The 19042-nt window shown below is 43.3% G+C and overlaps 1 protein-coding gene across 5 annotated transcripts in view; it reads left to right on the top strand.

Annotated features, from left to right (window-relative positions):
* ASCC1 (activating signal cointegrator 1 complex subunit 1) overlaps window positions 1–13789 on the top strand; it is a 105188-nt gene extending 91399 nt beyond the window's left edge. For all 5 annotated transcript variants that reach the window (XM_028109590.2, XM_028109592.2, XM_028109591.2 and 2 more), the window contains exons 10-11: window positions 13292–13450; window positions 13643–13789. In XM_028109590.2, coding sequence (XP_027965391.1) covers window positions 13292–13408 — 117 coding nt within the window. In that variant the 3' untranslated portion in view covers window positions 13409–13450; window positions 13643–13789. The remainder of the gene's footprint in view (window positions 1–13291; window positions 13451–13642) is intronic.
* Window positions 13790–19042: the final 5253 nt, after the last annotated feature.

Here is a 19042-nt window from a genome sequence, read left to right on the forward strand (position 1 = left end):
CAGGCCTCCCACCGAGCAGGGAGCCTGATGTGGGGCTTGATGCCAGGACCCCGGAACCATGACCTGAGCCGAAGGCAGACGCTCAACAACTGAGCCACCCAGGCGCCCCTGTTTCTTTTTTCAAATGAGTTTACTAAATTCAAGAAAAAGAGAGCCCCAAATTAAATATACCTATAGCTCATAACTCACCATCCTCTGTTAATAAGTGAAGTTCATTTTTTAGTTAAATTTGATTGCAACTTTAATAGTCCACATAGCAAGATTCAGCTGATATGGATCATAATGAACTTGAATTTACACTTAACGTCCTTTTATTTCAGAATGTATCCAAGACTAATTTTATGTTTATCTGTGGTACACATTCATTAACTTGAAAGATGAACAATGATTTCTTTTGCCATTTCATTTATGCCTTATTACAGAATATATTAATAAAAATTATTGAATGAGAAATAACACTGCTCTTGTAAATAAATTGTGCAGATTTTATAATTAGCATGAATATCAGAAAAACATGAAGTTTGAGAACAGCCTGGGACAAGACATCTTGTCAAAATATGGGCACTACTGGGTGCCTGGGGGGCTCAGATGGTTAAGCGTCTGCCTTCGCTCAGGTCATGATCCCAGGGTCCTGGGATCGAGTCCTGCATCGGGCTCCCTGCTCCTTGGGAGCCTGCTTCTCCCTCTCTCTCTCCCCCCCCCTCCGCCTCTGTCTCTCATGAATGAACAAATAAAATCTTTAAAAAATATGTGGCCACTATTATTTTGCTCTAGTGATAAAATATGGCTCTACCTCCATTGTTGATGGTTGGAAAACAAAACTCATGAAAATGGGAGATGTCAGGAAATCATTGGGGGCTTTTTCATATTTTGCTAGTAATAGAAATAACATACTGTATATGAAAAGACGTGAAATACTTCTGCCAGGTGATTGGACAGTTTTTTCAAGCATCAGAGATAAAAGTGCAGTTTGAAATGCTTTAGTTTGGTTTTATAGGGTCTTATTTTGAGCTATTGGGTCGGGGTGGGAGCCAGGGGGAAGATTCATGTCTAAGCAGTATTTTACCAAAACCTTTCCTCTGCTTTTGTTTTACGTGTCACTTTGCCTGGAAAGCGAAGTCTTAAAACACTAATGAGGGCAACCAAAGACATGACTGTCAGTGAGAGGTGAAACCATCATTAACATGAAACTGGAAAACAAGCACTTGGCTGATTTTTGACAGAGCCAACATTCATCCTAGAATGATGCTCCTTCTCTAGCCTGTTGCTGTCTGTTTGTACACGATGTTATTTTTTTTCTCCCTTCACTCTCTTTTGAATTTATGTTTATTGGTTATTCATCTTTGTAGTGGTTCTGGAATACGTGTATGTGTTGTCTCAGCTGAGGCAGGGGATGATGGCTTAGGAAGGGTCTAACCTGCATAGTGACAAGATAGAGGCCACGGTTTGGCAAAGACAGTGACAATAGAAAATAAATATTTCCTTGAAGATCTACTGCATATAAAACACTAGGCTAGACTCTTGGCGTATTTGGGGGAGGGAGAATAAATACTCCATTGTCTTTGGTCCCTCTGATTATATTCCTGTGAACTCTGAACAGAGTGCCTGTTACTCTTGTGGGAAATATTCATCCCTCTTAGGTAGTCATTTCTAGGGATCCAGTCATATCATTTGGGGTACAGTTCACAAATGAAGTGTGTTGGGTTATGGTTCATTTGGGGTCCATTGTATTTTTTTTAAATTGTAGTAAAATATACGTAAGATTTCCCATTTTAACCAATTTTAAGTGTGTAATTCAGGGGCATTAAGTGCATTCACATTGTTGTGCAACCATCACCAGCGTCTATTTCCAGAACTTTTTTATCATCCCAAATTGAAACCCTGCATGCATTAAACAGTGACTACTCATTCTCTTCTCCCCTCAGCCCCTGGCACCCACTGATCTGCTTTCTGGCTCTATGAATTTGACCAATACTGTGGAATCGTGTAATATTTTGTCCTTTTGTTTCTGCCTTATCTCAGCTACATGTTTTCAAGGTTCATCAGTGTTGTAGCATGTATCAGGATTTTGTTTCTTTTTAAGACTAAATAATAGTCCATTGTGTATATATACTCCATTGTGTGTTTTTAACTACAGTGTAGACAAACCAGTAGCTGACTATAAATCTGTACCCAGAGATGGTAACAGGACACTGTCTTCTTTAAAGCAGCCTGTTGTTGAGAGACCAGACCAAGTGGAACCATGTTCGATTGGGTGGCTTGGTGCCAACAATGTCTGAGTGTTATTAGAGGACATTGGTGCGAAGAGATCAAAGAAACAAGAGTGAAGTCCACTATGCCAGGAGACTTACTCAGTTGATGACTAATTAAGAAACAATGTCCTTTTTCCTCTATCCCAGTGATGAAACAATTCTACAATTCGTGCTCAAATGCAAACATTATTATTACAAATTAAAAGTGAAAACACAGGATTTAAGTCAACCAGAACACCAATTCAAAGTTTACTTTCTCACTTGTAGGTTAGAACGTTGATACCACTTTCTTAAATTGTAGGGGTCTTGTTCCTGTAATTCCTCAGGTGTGGCAGGGGGATGATAATCATATCCCTCTTCCAAGGCCTTTTGCTTATTTGACATAAGCCCCGTGCAGAGGGGAAGGAGGCCCTCTGAACTGAATTATAGACAACCGGGTACGGGTCTTCATATGGAATGCTGCAGCGGTGCTACTGGGGGAGGTTCCCTGGGGTTCTGACAGAGGACGCAGTACCTCCTAGCTCTCTCTGTAATAAGATGACTTTATTGAGAATCCACGATCACATGTGGCCCCCTCTCCCATCTTCCAGGGAGCCGTCACCACCCCACCTGTTATTTGGACAGTTGTTATCTGTATGTATGGATACTCTTGCCATGGTCTGATGTTGATCTGCTTTGCTCTTTAACTTCTGGATGCTGTTCTCATGTTGGAAAAGTTGGAATGGAGCTGGGCCGGGCCTGATGGCCTTGTTTTCTCCTCTCTCACTTTGTTCTCTTTCTGAATTTGTTGCTTGGCACAGTACTCAGCCCCTTTATGCCCAGCCTCCCTCAAGCCACGTGCCTAGAGACCACCAGGCCAAGAAGAAACCGTCTCTGCTCCTGTCCCCAGTGCTCCGTTTCCGGGGTTTCTTTCTGCTGACTTGTACTTCCTGCTTGATACATAATACAAGATCAAACATCTTCTGTTGCATGTGTGTGAGGGACAATTTGAATAATACCTGAGGGAAGATGACCAGACTGAAAATAAAAGAGTGGTGACCTATTTGAATGAGCATGAGGAGGCCTTCTTGAGGGAAAGGATTTATCTGCAGAAACCTTACCTAGATTCATTCTGAAGACACCTACTGGGGGCATTGAAGGGTCTGCGCTAGCCCGGAGCCACCAGGGGCAGTTTTGCCCTGCTGAGGCAGCAGTGTCCATGCCCCGAGGCGAGGCTTTCACTGGAACGGATTTTGTAGCAAACCCAACTCCCAGCTGCCCATCTCTGACGCAAATTCTTCCTGCTGCTGTGGAACAGGGCAGAACGTGCTGTTGTGTGCCAAGGTCAGGTCTAGGCTCAGCAGCCCCATCAGCATGGCCTCTTCCCTCTTCCTTCCTCCTGCCTCCACCCCACATTTTTTTTTTTGCTGCTTTTTAAAATTAAACAGCTCTGCAGGGAGGGGAAGTCCCTTGGCATTTTGAGTATTGAGGTGCTCAGCAGAACTGCCTGGCATCCTGTTTGTATATAGCTGTTTTAATTCACTCTCTAATAGGTCATTTGGCCTTACCAGCAGAGTCTTAAACTAAACTTGATAATCCTTATGTCAGCAGTGAGCTCAGGCCAAACATTCAAAAGTGCAACCCTGAGTGATTATTTGAGGGAAGTTTTGAAGCCTTTATTCCCTGGCTTTGTTCGTTTGGCTTCTGCCTGGCGTCTCCTTAGGTCGTGCTGTTAGCATTCCTCCTGCTCACTGCAGCTAAGACAAGCAGGTGGTTTGGGAGAGCAGAATGAATGAAGGACTTCCATGTTCATGTCCCCGTTCCGTGAAAGGAGCCTCATAGTGTCCCGGTGCCATTTCAGGCACTGGGGATGGGACTTGTGCCCCAGGGACAGGCAGGCTTTTGGCATTCCTTTAATGGAGACGCACGAAGCAAGAGGGATATGCCGGTGGGCTGAAGAACTGCAGCTGGTCCACTGATTTCCAGCCTTCTTGCTGCTTTCCTGATGCAGGCAACCGATGACGTCAGGGGCTACTCCTCCCACAGTCAGGCCTTCACCTTGCTCCTTGGATGCACGGTGCCGCAGGCCTTTCTGGAAGTACATTATGTCCTCTTTTTATTGGCTATTATTAGCTATTATTATTGGCTCTCTCGCCACTTGATCACTGCAACTTGAGGTTTCAGATTAAAAGTGGCATCTTGGGCAAAGTTAGGGCTGTATTTGGAGGCGATCCAAGGATAGTAAGTACCTGCCAGCCACATTGTCTTTTATTCTGAAGTAGGTATCCTTATTCCAGTCTGTCTTTATTCTGAAGGCAATGTTCCTATGCCAGTCTTTAAAAATACTACAGCCCTGTGAGACCAGATGACGATTGCAGAGGCTCGAAGCTGTCAGAGTTCCTACTAAACCTTTTCCTTTTTATCTTTAAAGGAAACTCTGCTTTTTGGTTCCTCTAATGATGGGTTAATGGTTATAGGCCATAAGTGACGATCATAACCAGAGCTCAGAATTCCATCTTATAATTTATCTGGCTGCAGCGCAGCATATCCTTATAAAGCCTTGTCCCTGTTTAAAGATGGAGAAATGGGGGGAAAGAGTGGCTCTGTGGTCATTGACAGGAAAGCATGAAAGTCTAGTTCACGCTAAGAACCATTTTGACCTCTCTCTCAACGGAAAAGAAGTTTCTGTCTCTGGTTTTCAGACGAAGTTGTATGTATTTTGTCTATATGTACAGGAACATGGCTTCATATGAATAGACTCAGTTGTGTTCTTTTGTGATCTTTAGAAAGAATCCATATGAGTACAGTCTTCATGAATATCTTAAAAGCAGATGGGAGGCTTTTTTTGACCCCTGGATGTGTTGGATCTCCATTTTCCTTGTCTTCATATCTTCCACATTTACTCTCTTCAGAAGTGATGTTACATGTAGCCAGAAGAAACATGCAAGGTATAGAAAGGCTTGAGAATTTGAACTACATGGTACCTTGGCAGAAATTCAGAATCATTTTTTTAGATTAGGGGAATTTTAACAAAACTTTGAGACAAAACTTATTTGTGGAAAAAAACCCTTATTTGTGGTCCTGATTCTAAGTGAGATTAGTACTGTGACATATGTAGAGCTCTGATATTGTTAAAACCTATTACAGTTTTAGTCTGGTGTCCATTACTTTCTGTCTACAGCCTAAAGTCTTCATCTTGTGCGTGGAGGCCAATTTCATGAAGAACGCTTCTGAAATACACCATTATTTGTTTTGTTGCTTTTCGGTTACGATCTCTCAAGGGCTGTGATGATAGCTTTTCACATTATTTGTTTCTCATTCTTGGCCACAGAACCAAGTGAACCGTTTCTTTGTGGACTCATTGCATACACATGGCCCAAGAATGGAACTGCCCCTCTTGGTGTTCTTTGGCACAGATTTGTTATTCAAATTGTGATGCACGTAACACACTGCCTTGTAGATGTGGCCTTCTCCAGGCCTATGTTCTGGGCCTGGGCCTGGGATCTCTTGAATTTGTATCACAATGTTAGTGGTCCTAGCCTGTCTGGTTCTTTTCTTTTAAATAATAAAGTTCAGCTCTGGTGGACATCACAGCAACTTTTTGAAGGGTTAATGAGCTTTGTGAGATACTTTTAGGTCCTTAGAGGAAAGGTGTTATTTAACCACAGCAAGGCTTCACGCTGGGAATGCCTTCCTACAGAGCTCTGAGTGCTTGTCAGACTCTCTTCTATTCATCCTTAATCCATAGGGAGGTAGGTGGGTAAGCATTGTTATTAAGTATAAAATAGTGTTATTTACTGTTACTTTTATCTGTAACCTGGTGGATAATTGTAAGAAATAGAATTTGGTAAAACAGATTATAGAAGGAAAACACTGGGAAAACCTCAAAGTATCATGCACTTGATATTCCTGTTTCTTCCTCTTTGGGTCTCAAAAGTCTGAGTGCCATACATGAAAACGATAGGAAGCATCCCTTCCTCTGGAGAATTGGGACCCAGTACATCCTTCCAAATACTTGCATTAATTGAACACCAGTACTTATTTTCAGTTGTACTGCTTTATGTTCTGCAGGTTAGTTTAACTCAAATATACCAGGAATGATTATATATTTCACAGGACTTAGATACTTGGGATCTTTATTTTGGAGTTTGAAATGAATTTCCTCCTGGTAAAGTTGTGTTGGATAGCCCATCATTCACTGAGGCCTCCCAGTAAAAGAATTAGATTTCTGTAAAGGAGAGATCTTTGGAGAGAGGGGCCACTATGTTGTCTAAGAAAGAAGAAAGAGAACAAGCCTCATTTGGGAAGCCTCTTGCGCAGAGATTCCCAACAGGTTTGTCATTATACTGTTGAGGATTGACCGTTCATTCAGTTTTGTGGCTTGAGGTCACAGATACGAGAAGGCTCCTCTCCGTCCTCTCCCCACCTGTGTCTGAGATTTTTGTCTCATCTTTGCAGCCTAGTTACACCTGAAGTTATTTCTGGTCTTTGGTGGTTGTGTCACAGGGCCTGGGAGGAAGAAGTAGAAGGTCTGAAATGAATGCAAGGAAAAATGACCACAGTTAGCTCTTAAATCTCACTATTTGTTCTCTTTCAATGTACACCACGACATTGCTAGAAATCAATAATTCCCTCTGTGTTCTCCCTAGGAAACAAACATGAACAAAATAAGAAATGATAGGCTTCACAGATCTTGTGAACAGCGGACAACAGGATGGTTGGATTTTATCTTGTACTTCTCTGTCAGGGAAGCCTTGGTTTTGACCTGTTAAAAACACAAAATTCAACTGAGTAAATTTGAAGATCTGATTGACTGTATTTAATGATTCGTGAATCCGGCAGCATCCCACCTTAGCAGATGGAAAGGAGCTCCAAGGAGCTGTCCCAAATGAAAGGCTTCTGTAGGAAGAATGGGGATGGAAAAAGGAAATTTCCAGCAAGAAGTGGTTTGTTTCAGGCAAGGTCACCTTCCTTTAGGGGAGGGCAGGGGTCTGTCAGGCAGATGAGCTCACCAGTGCTGACCAGGGAATTCCCGATTGACTGGGGAGAGGTCACTTTCCTGGGAGAGGCTGAAACTCCAGTTAGGTTAGATATTAAGTCTTGGTTTGCTGTTGTGGGGCTTAGCACAGGTGACTCCATTTGGGGCCTGTTTTTTATTTTTATTTTTAACAGACCAAAACCTTTCATCCTGATGGTCCAGATTTCTCTCTTTACTTGGTGAAAGGGAAAGTTTATTCCATTTTCTAAAGATACTGTGAGTATTCAATAAAGAACAGCAGCTGTGTGCACAACAGTTTTCAAACGTCATACTTATACTTTTTTTAAAAAAAAGATTTTATTTATTTGAGAGAGCGAGAGAGAGCACGAGCAGGGAGGAGAGGGAGAAGCAGGCTTCCGGCTAGCAGGGAGCCCGACACGGAGCTGGATCCCAGGACCCTGAGATCATGACTTGAACCAAAGGCAGACACTTAACTGACTGAGCCACCCAGGTGCCCCTTTCAAACATCATATTTATACTTAGATTTAAAATTTTCTTTTTAAATCATCCAAATCGGTACTTATTGCTTGCAGGTAGTATCCCAAATATTTGAAGTTTTAAATCCTAATTTTATTTCCTTATCAAATATTTGTAGTTTTGTGTAGCTGTTCATTGTTAGGTTTCTTTACAGCAGGCTTCTTAAAAAATGCTGGCTTCCAGCACAACAGGGCTGTGTGTGTGTGTGTGTGTGTGTGTGTGTGTGTGTGTGTGTGTGTGTGTGAGAGAGAGAGAGAGAGAGAGAGAGAGAAATGTTTTCAGAAAGAAAATGGTTTAGGTTCCAAAATTCCCAAGAGAGTTGTTATAAAACAACAGGAGAATAAACTCAGCATGATTTTAAATACCTTGACGTGATTCTTTTTTAATTTAAATTTTTCCTGTTAGGTCTTTTATTTCCCAAACAATAGACCGCTTTGCTCTTCATGAGCTACTTTAGGCTAGAGAGAGCAACCAAGTTTCTTTTTTCTTTTTATAGTTTAAGCTTTTTCCTCTTTCGCCTTTCAGGTACCCAGTTAAATAGAGCCTCTCATGCTCATTTGCATCCAGGATTCAAGTAAAATTCTTCCAGCTGAACTAGAGCCATCCAATTCTTATACCAGGTTCCAGATAAAAGTTGGCAGGGTAAATAGAAGTGACCAGTGGAAGAATGTGTTCATTTCAGTCTCAGGTTGTTGCTGGGCAGAGCGTCCTCCCTGTGGCTTAAGCAGGGATATTGGAAGGGGCACCGCCCACGGGAAGAGGCTAGGGGTGCTGGCGTTCACGAGCCCAGACTCCAGGTAGGCTGCCCGGGTTTAAATCTGCGCTTTCTTTTCTTTTCCAGCTTTATGAATCTCAATGTCACACCCTTTATTTGCTGTGTACCCATGGGCAAGTCACTTAAGCCTTTTAAACTTAAGGTTCAGCTATAAAATGGGAATTAAGAATTAGTATCTGCTTTTTGGGGTTTTGAGGATGCAGTCAGGTACGTGGAGCCCACAGCATAATGCCTGGCACACATGCTTGTCCAGTAAGGGGGCCAGTAACAATCTTTATTTTATTAGTGTTGTTGTCAATACTTATGTATGTAATCGCTCACTCTGCTCTTTTAATATACATTTAATACTATTGGCATTAGGAGCTGTGTTAAAAATCTGTTACATGGGTGCCTGGGTGGCTCAGTTGGTTAAGCGACTGCCTTCGGCTCAGGTCATGATCCTGGAGTCACGGGATCGAGTCCCGCATCGGGCTCCCTGCTCAGCAGGGAGTCTGCTTCTCCCTCTGACCCTCCCCCCTCTCATGTGCTCTCTCTCTCTCTCTCATTCTCGCTCTCTCAAATAAATAAAATCTTAAAAAAAAAATCTGTTACAATACATTTGGGTTCACAAAAATTTAAATTGACTTGGTAAAAACCACGGTAAGCAAAGTCAAATTACAAACGGGCCAGGGGCTATATTTGCAATTCATAACGTACACAAAGGGTTCATTTCCTAATATATAAAGAACTACTCAATAAAAAAAATGGGCATTCGTAAGCCTTTTTATGGTGATACTCTTCCATCATGTGAATACATATACTCGGAGCAAAACAGGAAAACCCTAGGTTGGAGGGGGGCTTGGGACACATAGAGCCAAAGAAATGTCCATGAGTGTGTAAACAGACCTGAAACTTTTGTTTTTCCCCATAAAGTAGCTCCCTCTCAGAAATGTTCTGTTACTGTCAGCGGTACCCTCATATTTACCCTGTCACCCATGATTTTCTCATTTCCTTTTCCTGGTTCCCCCGTACCCAGAAAGTCACGGAGTCTTTTCTGGTTTTCATTCAGAGTAGTTCACATCTGCTCCAATCTTTCCAGGCCTGCAACTACTATTTTAGTCAAAAAGACACTCAATATCTGACTGAACTGCTGCCCTGGTTTCCCTTACTTTCTCTCGTTCCCTCCTCCAGGCACCACGGTATACCACGCCCAGATGAGTTTCCCCAAAACAGGGTTTTCATGTCGGGCCACCAACCTGCTCAGAAACCTTCAGTGGTTCCCTACGATCTAGAATGGAGTCTGCCTTCTGAACCCGACCCTCAGGGTCCCTTCATATGATTCACTGTCCTTATGTCTTCTAGCCTTACTTAGTCTTTCTCACTATGACTCTTCCGGGACCCTCTAAACACCTAACCTGACGGGCTTGGCCTGGCCCACTGTGCGCATTTCCGCCTTCACGCTGCCCAGCTCTGCTTCCATCTCCTCCATCCCAATGGCCGCCCATTGTTTTCTTACCTCGCTGCATGTATGGGTTGTCTGGACCTCCCCTCTCACGTTTCACCTTTGCCACCTATGTTGTTTTAGGTAAACTTTCTCATTGAAGTAGAACGTAATCCAGAGGTGCACAGATCACAAAGTAAATCAGTAACTTTTCACAAGGTGAACACACCCATGTCACCGACATGCCTGTCTTCTGGTTCATACCCTATCTCCCTGACTAGCTGGTAAGCACTTGAGAGACAGAACCACATTGTATGCCTTCACGTGCAAGTGCATCACATCAGGTGCTCAGTGACATTCCGGATCAGGAATTTGAGCTAAGAAAGGGGTCTAGGCTTTGACAAATAAGAAACACAGAAATTTAAAGGAATGTGTGAAATTTCCATTACTAACTACAAATTCTTTCTTGACAACTGGTTACAGTTGAGATATGATTAGAGGTAATATAATTTTGGTGAGTCCTGTTCAAGGGTTTCTAGGTGGTGACCTGTAAGTAAGACCTTTAAATCCAGTCTGAACAAGGCCATATCAAAGCTTTCTCTTTTCAGATAAGGCATGCAGACATGTATAACATTAGTTTTTCTTGTCATTCTCTCCAGCAAATATTTATTGATCATATACAGTCTACTAGGTACGGTTCCAGCATATGGTAGTATTCCGCTGTGAGTAACATAAAAGATCCTTCCTCTATAGAGCTTATATTTTATTTATTTATTTATTTATTTATTTATTTATTTATTTATTTATTTATTTTTAAAGATTTTATTTATTTATTTGGCAGAGAGACACAGCGAAGAGAGGGAACACAAGCAGGGGGAGTGGGAGAGGAAGAAGCAGGCTTCCCGCCGAGCAGGAGCCCAACGCGGGGCTCGATCCCAGGACTCTGGGATCATGATCTGAGCCGGAGGCAGACACTTAAGGACTGAGCCGCCCAGGTGCCCCTAGAGCTTGTATTTTAATGAGTCACTAGAAATAATTGATAGAACTGAAAGAAAGGCTTAAGACTAAAGATACACAACAAGGCCTAAATAATACGAGAATGGTGAAAAATTGTTCCGAAATCCTCATCAACATACAGAGAGAATAAGAGCATGGAGATAAGGGCTAAAGGAAGATCAGCCCTGCACTAGGGACTTCTGGGTCAGAAATCCGTTTGTGGCATTATCAAAGGTACGAAAGAAGGGGTGGCAACTCAAAAGGGTAAAATAAGTCCAGGCTTAAGGAGAGCAGAGAGATGTCAAAAACATCATAGGAAACACTTAATTTTCAGCAGTGCCTTCCAGTTTACAAGGAAGGGACTTTGACTTGTTCATCCTCCCGGATCTTGGCCACTCTGATCTTGCACAGACTGTGCGTACAGGGCAGTATCACGTAAGCATAGTCACGCAGCTCCCGTGTGCTTGGTGTGAGTGTAGACTGACTTCAGTACTCTTCCCCAGGCTGCCCTTATCACCATATTTACTGTTTACTTGAAACCTGAAGCATGAGGAGCTCCCTGGCAAATCGCGCTAGCCAGAGGTTATCCACATAAGGCAAAGAGCAGTCAGGCAGATCGCTTGCCAGCTCCTAGCTGTGGCTATATTGCTGGGAAACGTAGGCACAGGGGATGGAAGGTGGAGGACCCCTAGGCTGCTAATCCTGAAAAAGTCACTTGTTGAAAGTATTATGAGTTCCCTTTCAGTTTTGTTTGGTCTTGTCTTTTATTGCCCCTTCGGTAATATCTTTTTTTGTACCTACAAGGCTTCGGTTTGCAAAGCTATAAATCTGCCAGTCTTGTTGACGTGGCTTTCACTTTGAATTAAGGTTCAGCAAAGGGATTAGCGCATAACAGTTTCAGGCTGTATTTCTTTACACAAAAGGGTGGATATGGTTTGAACAGGCTGCCAAAGCCAGGAAGAGAAGTTAATTGTGTAAATCAATGCAGGCAAGAGCTGATCACCTTTCTGAAAGACAAGACAATGCAGCATACAACCTCTAAATAGATCTTTGGGGTCAAGTTGATGTCATGTGGAAGAATCAATATTTACGGGGCTTTATGAAGTTAGCCTTAATGAACCCCAGGCATTTTGCTAGGCCGCTAATTGCAGGAAGAGGAAAGGCGACAGTGGCTGAAGTCCATGGCTATGGAGGTTGTATAAAAATAAGTGAAGAGACAGTCACTTGCTTACGTGCAAGGGGCCCACCCTAGGTTCTACCCAAGCATTTGTTGGGTATGTGTTTGGAAAGGCTGGCTTTCTTGAGATTTTACTGACATTTTAAGAAAAGGCAACTTTTGCATCCTAACAGAAGAAGGTAAGCCCTTTACACTTTGACACCGTTATCTAAGCAGTTTTCTGAGATGAGGTTTTTTTTTTTTTTAAGATTTTATTTATGTATTTGATAGAGAGCACAAGCAGGGGGAGCGGCAGGCAGAGGGAGAGGGAGATGCAGGCTCCCTGCAGGACTCCATCCCAGGACCCTGGGACCATGACCCAAGCCAAAGGCAGACGCCTAACCGACTGAGCCACCCAGGCGCCCATCTGAGATGAGTTCTGATGTCATTTTGGATTCTGCCTTATAAATGTGCTAATCACAGGGGCAGGTCCCTCTCAGAGTATAGCTCATCCCTCCCTCTGACACACTTGAAAGGTTTTATAGTAAAGAATTGTGGTAAAGAGCGTTTACTTTGGGATGCTGGCTTCAATCCAAGTTGAATAAAAGATTTTTGATAAATATCATTTGCACGTGTGATATCATCCAGTAGAAGGCTGTTTGGTATGCCTAAGTGTTCTGTATTCCTCACGGGGTTGGCAGAATCACTGGTGGGTTAGGAGCCTTATCTTCTATTTATTTTAGTGGGTGCTTCTACTAAATGTTGTTGACTAGGTAGAGGAATGCACTGTCTCATATTTTATCCTGGCTGTAAGAAAATGACAGTCCTATAGAGTCAGGAACTGAAAGTTATCAAGCAGCTTTGTTAGGTGCTGTGAGTCAGAGTGTGGCCCCAGATGTTTGTTAGAAGTTCTAGGTCATGTGTGCTTAGTAGATAAATTTTGGAACTGAATTTTCAGCCCTCTTTCCTTAGTGTCTTTTATCAGAGGAGGCTTTAAAATTCACAGAGAGAAGAGCTTCTGTTCTCTTCTCACTCCCACTCCCATTCCTTCTCTCCGGGATCGTTTTTCAGAATAAATACTGAAAAGGAAAAGCATGAGAGGTTTGTTGGGATTGTTGTAGTGTTTTTACAAGAGAATCTGACGTTTGCTCTTTTCATCTTTGGATATTCATTCTGGGTTTGTATTCTTTCTTTTCAGCTGTTTGAGAACTTCTCCTTTGGTACCCTGAAGCTTAATTCAATTCACATCTCTCAGAGGTTCACAGTAGACAGCTTTGGAAACTACGCCTCCTGTGGGCAAATTGACTTCTCCTGAGGTGGATCTTGGGAAGCGCTAGAAGTTGAACATCCTCACAAGGTGCAGAGGGAAAGTATCCTCATTTGAATTACTGAAGAGGGATGTAGAAATTTGAATGGTGACTTTCCTGGGAGGTTCCCCACACGAACCATGGTCTCTAATGGTTGTTCACAGTCCTCAAACTGTCTGTCGTCCAAGGGAGTTGTGGGCACCGGGTGGTTGTGTAACCCTTGGCTTGTTCATCTTTCACAGGGTCTACCTTTCTTGCTGAAGTTCTTCTCTGGAAATGTACGTCTCAAGCCCATTGGAGCTGAGATTCACGTTATTTCTTATACACCTACTGATTTTGCTCCAGCCATTAAAGTTTCATATTAATACTTTAAAAGAGAATTAAAGATGTGGTTTTGTTACTCTCTCCACCTAAATCAAATGTCTACAGTTTTTAGAAGGTTTGATTTTTACTTCGCTTTATACCTTAACCTTTTTTTTTTTTGAAGATTTATTTATTTTAAAGAGAGAAAGAGCAGGGAGAGGGCAGAGGGAGAGGGAGAGAGAGAAGCTCGAGCAGGCTGTGCGCTGAGCATGGAGCCCAGTCTCACGACCCTGAGATCATGACCTGAGCCGAAATCAGAAGTCGGGTGCTTAACCCACTGAGCTACCCAGGTGCCCCTGTACTTTAACTTTTTTTTTTTTTTAAGATTTTATTTATTTGAGAGTGAGAGAGAGCTAGAGCACACGGGCAAGAAAGCACATGAGCTGAGAGGAAGGGCAGAGGGAGAGGGAGAAGCAGACTCCCTGCTGAGCAAGGAGCTGGATGCAGGGCTCCATCCCAGGACTCTGGGATCACGACTGAGCCGAAGGCAGATGCTCAACCAATTGGGCCACCCAGGTGCCCCTGTACCTTAACTTTTAATCACTACCCAGAAGGTTTAACCATTTGTTAGTGTACGGTTCAGCATTGTTAAGTGTACTCACATTGTTCTGAAACATCTCCAGAACTTCTTGCAAATCTGAAACTATACCTGTAAACAACTCTCCATTTCCCTCTCCCCCAGGTCCCTGGCAACCACCCTTCTACTTTCTTTCTGTGAATTTGTCTACTTTAGATTCCTCATATAAGTGGGATCATACAGTATTTGTCTTTTTGTGACTGGCCTATTGGCACTTAGCAAAACATCCTCAGGGTTCATCCATGTTGTAGCATTGGTCAAAATTACCTTCCTGTAAAAAAGGCTGAATAATATTCCCTTGTACCTGTACACCACGTTTTGTTTATCCATTCAGCCACCACTGGACACTTGGGTTCCTTGACCTCTTGGTTGTTGTGAATATAGTGGTCTACGAACATGGGTGTATAGGGATTTCTTCGCGATCCTGCTTTCAGTTCCTTCACTACTCAGAATTTTATCTTTAGCAAAATAACTTAAAGTTTTTATCTTTTACTTTGGTCTGTCCTCTTTCTTCTGAAGCTGGAACTCTTTTGTATTTGTTAGGTTACCGTTCCTTACCTTACCCTCCCTCCAGCCTTTCCAGGCCACTGATGGAGTTATGGCATCATAACTCTTTTATATTTACTCCTCAGGGTGACAGCAGTGGAAACAGTGACAATATTGTCAGGAGGATGCAGAGTTCCCTGGGGCAGGGGCAGCTGCGGAAGCTCCTTCCTTGCCACAGACCAGTGGACGGAGGGGGCTCCCGGCATGGCTTCCCCGACCCATCCGCCCCGCCACATGCTCTGCTGGCGAGCTCCAGCCTCACCCTCACCTCCTCTGTTCACAGCCCTCTCCCTCCATGTCACCTCTTTCTCTTCCCTTCATTCCTTACTCTTATTTTGATTCTTTCTGTTTGAAAAGTCTCATTCTGAACCCTGTGCGTTAATGCTGCTACACAGTAAGGGCCGTGTGTACCACTCAGATTGGTTCATCAGTGTGACTGCACAGATCATCTGTGAATAAATGAATTTCCAAAGTCACTGTGTTTTTCTCTAGTATTATCGTACGGTTTTAGCTTGACCCCCTTCGTCGGGGTGTGTTGGGATATGGTGTTGCCCTCACTGACTCCCTAGCATAGCTGTATCATTCATCCAGAACTTACACATGAGTGCCTGCAGGTGGTTTTTTCTCCAGATGCCTTCTACTAGGAACATTCATTTTTTTTTTTTTAATTTATTTAAGTTGAGGTTTTACTTCGTTTACCATCAGTGGTTAGATGGCACGTGGGAAGGGGTGCTCCAAGGGATCGTACTGAATAGCGGAGCTGGCAGCGGAGGTCAGTGTCCTCATCTCATCCCAGCGCTTCTCTCTTACTGGTTTCTTTCTGACACCTGCCGCCCGGCAGCCTTGGCCAGGAAGTAAAGATGTCTTGTTTTCAATGTCAGAGATTTATGACCTGTGTTTCCAGTAAATTTTTTTTTTAAGTTTTATCTTTGGAAAGTGTAACTTTATCAAATCCTAAATTCTTTTTTTTTTTTGGAAGATTTTTATTTATTTGACAGAGAGAGAGAGACAGCGAGAGAGGGAACACAAGCAGGGGGAGTGGGAGAGGGAGAAGCAGGCTTCCTGCGGAGCAGGGAGCCCGAAGCGGGGCTGGATCCCAGGACCCCGGGATCATGACCTGAGCCGAAGGCAGACGCTTCACGACTGAGCCACCCAGGCGCCCCTCTTTTTTTTTTAACATAAAGATTTTTTTTTTTTTAAGTATCTCTACACCCAACGTGGGACTTGAACTCACAACTCTGAGATCAAGAGCTGCGTGCTCGGGGCACCTGGGTGGCTCAGTCGGTTGAGCGTCTGCCTTCGGCTCGGGTCATGATCCCAGGGTCCTGGGATTGAGCCCTGCATCGGGCTCCCTGCTCAGTGGGGAGCCTGCTTCTCCCTCTCCTCCCTGCTCAGTATTCTCACTCGCTATCTCTGTCTCTTGCTCTCAAATAAATAAATAAAATCTTAAAAAAAAAAAAAAAGAGCTGCGTGCTCTACCAACTGAACCAGCCAGGCGCCCCCAAGTCCTAAATTCTTAATAGAATTGGAGATGCTGTTATTTAAAATTTAGAGGTAACTGTGCATTTAAGGACCTATTGTATTATTAAGTAATTTTTCACAAGTAATTTACCTTTTTCACTCTCCTTTTCACGATTCTACAGTGGATTTTTCCAGAGGCTACATGACATAGTGACAACTTCACTCCGTTGGTTAATGGAGCATGTACTTGTGTGTTTTTGTGTTTCCTAGAACCTTGTCAGTTGTAGAAATTTGTAAGAATTTTCCAAGATTCGGGATCCCCTCCCACCTAATTGTAATGGGGTACATGTTGGAAGATTTGCTACTTGTGATTATAATCAAATCTCCTTTAATGTTATCACTTAGTAATTCATTCTGCCCAGGAATAGAGTTAAATCGCAGCTCCCGTCCCTCCAGCCGGTTTTTGAGGCACTGACTTCACCGTCAGCTCCTCTCAGAGGAAGAGGAAAAACGGTCTCTCCCTGCAGTTATCACACAAGATCTGTGTTGTTACATGAGAAACTTCGTCACGGGAGAATCATCTTGATTTTTGGGGAGGGGACACAAGGAGTTAGTCCCAGACAAACTCCGTACCCATGGTAGAAACGTGATAAAAGCCCCTTCTTGTCGTGGTTATGTTTAAGTGAGCTTCAGAATTTACTACCGTGGACACTTGAGAATCCAGCTTCGTAAGGACCCAAAGCTCGTTCGGGTTCACTCCTGCGCCGCGCTCTCTCCCTGGAGCTGAAGGGAACCCCATGGCACCAGGGGTGTGTACTGAGTGAGGAAGACCTCTCAGATTCTCCCTTGATGCCTCCAGGGAACATGGATGTGCCAAGACACTACAGGCGAGAGAAAGGGCTGCCATCGGGGCTGTTTTTATTAATAGCTTTCTTGTTGTTGTTAATAAAATGCTCTTTTATTTTTTTATTTTTTTTAAGATTATTTATTTATTTGACACAGAGAGAGAGAGAGTGAGAGAGCACAAGAATGGGGAGCAGCAGGCAGGCAGAGGGAGAGGGAGAAGCAGGCTCCCTGCGGAGCAAGGAGCCCGATGCGGGGCTCGGTCCCAGGACCCTGGGATCATGACCCGAGCTGAAGGCAGACGCTTAACCCACTGAGCCACCCAGGGGCCCCTAAAATGCTCTTTTAAACAAAAGATCAAATACATTCACCTTGTGGCAAGTCATCCAGCTGTAGCCTTTATGCTCTTTTCAACATGTATTTTATACTTCAGTTTAAATGTTGATTTATTTATTTAAAAAAATTTTTTTTAAGATTTTATTTATTTATTTGACAGAGAGACAGCGAGAGCAGGAACACAAGCAGAGGGAGAGGCAGAGGGAGAAGCAGGCTCCCCGCGGAGCAGGGAGCCTGTATGCAGGGCTTGATCCCAGGACCCCGGGATCATGACCTGAGCCGAAGGCAGACGCTCAATGACTGAGCCACCCGGGCACCCCTAAATGTTGATTTAAAAACAAATTTCATCATCCAGAGGTTACTACTCCCTATGCTTTTAAGCACATATCATTATCAAATTGTTAAATAATGTTTCACAAATAACAGCTAATATTTGCGGGATGCTCACATTTCTCATTTGCGTATTAACTTTTTTTTTTTAAAGATTTCACACACAAGTGGCGCGGGGAGGGGGGGGCGCAGAGGGAAAGAGAGAATCTCAAGCAGGCCTGATGCAGGGCTCAATCCCAGGACTCTGAGATCATAATCTGAGCTGAAGTCAGCTGCTTAACCAACTGAGCCACCCAGGCGCCCCGAGTATTAACTCATTAATCTTTACAACAGCCTACTTCAGTTGGTATTATTATTACCCTCATTTTACAGACTGAGGCTTAACGAGGTTAAGAGATTTGCCTGAGGTCGTAACAGCTTATACCACCAGTTCTTAAAATGTGGTCTCTGGACCCCTGGGAATCCCTGGGAACCTTTTAGGGCTGTGTGTGAGGTCCACACTATTTTCTTAAAAATATTACTTGTTTTTTTCACTCTCATTCTCTCGTGAGTATACCGTGGAGTTTTCCAGAGGCTATGTGACATGGTGACATTATCACTCTGATGGTTAATGGAATATGTGCTCATATGTTTTTGTGTTTTCTAGAATTTTGTAAGTTGGCAGGTTTATATATAATGTAATATGTTAGTTATTTATTTTTTAAAAGATTTTGTTTATTTGACAGAGACACAGCGAGAGAGGGAACACAGGCAGGGGGAGTGGGAGAGGGAGAAGCCGGCTTCCTGCTGAGCAGGGAGCCCAATGCGGGGCTCAATCCCAGGACCCTGGGATCATGACCTGAGCCGAAGGCAGACTCTCAACGACTGAGCCACCCAGGTGCTCCAATGTAATATGTTTTTAGACATTAACTCAGTTTGCTCTCAGTATTTCTACTGTACTTTTACTAGCTCTTTTCAGTTTTATCTGCTGTTACAGGCTGAATTACATCCCTAGGAATTCATATGTTGAAGCCCTAACCCTCCAGCAGCTCAGAATGTGACTGTATTTGGAGACAGGGCCTTTAAAGGGGTGATCAAGTAAAAATAAGGCTGAGGCCTTTAGGGTAGGCCCTAATCCATTCTGACTGATGTCTTTATAAGAAGAGGAAATATAGGTACATCAGACCCCTGGCTTCCGAGATCAGCC

Source organism: Eumetopias jubatus, unplaced genomic scaffold (assembly GCF_037043125.1).
Source record: "Eumetopias jubatus isolate StellerSeaLion01/CBP00866 unplaced genomic scaffold, mEumJub1_p1.0 scaffold_17, whole genome shotgun sequence".
Lineage (NCBI taxonomy): Eukaryota > Metazoa > Chordata > Mammalia > Carnivora > Otariidae > Eumetopias > Eumetopias jubatus.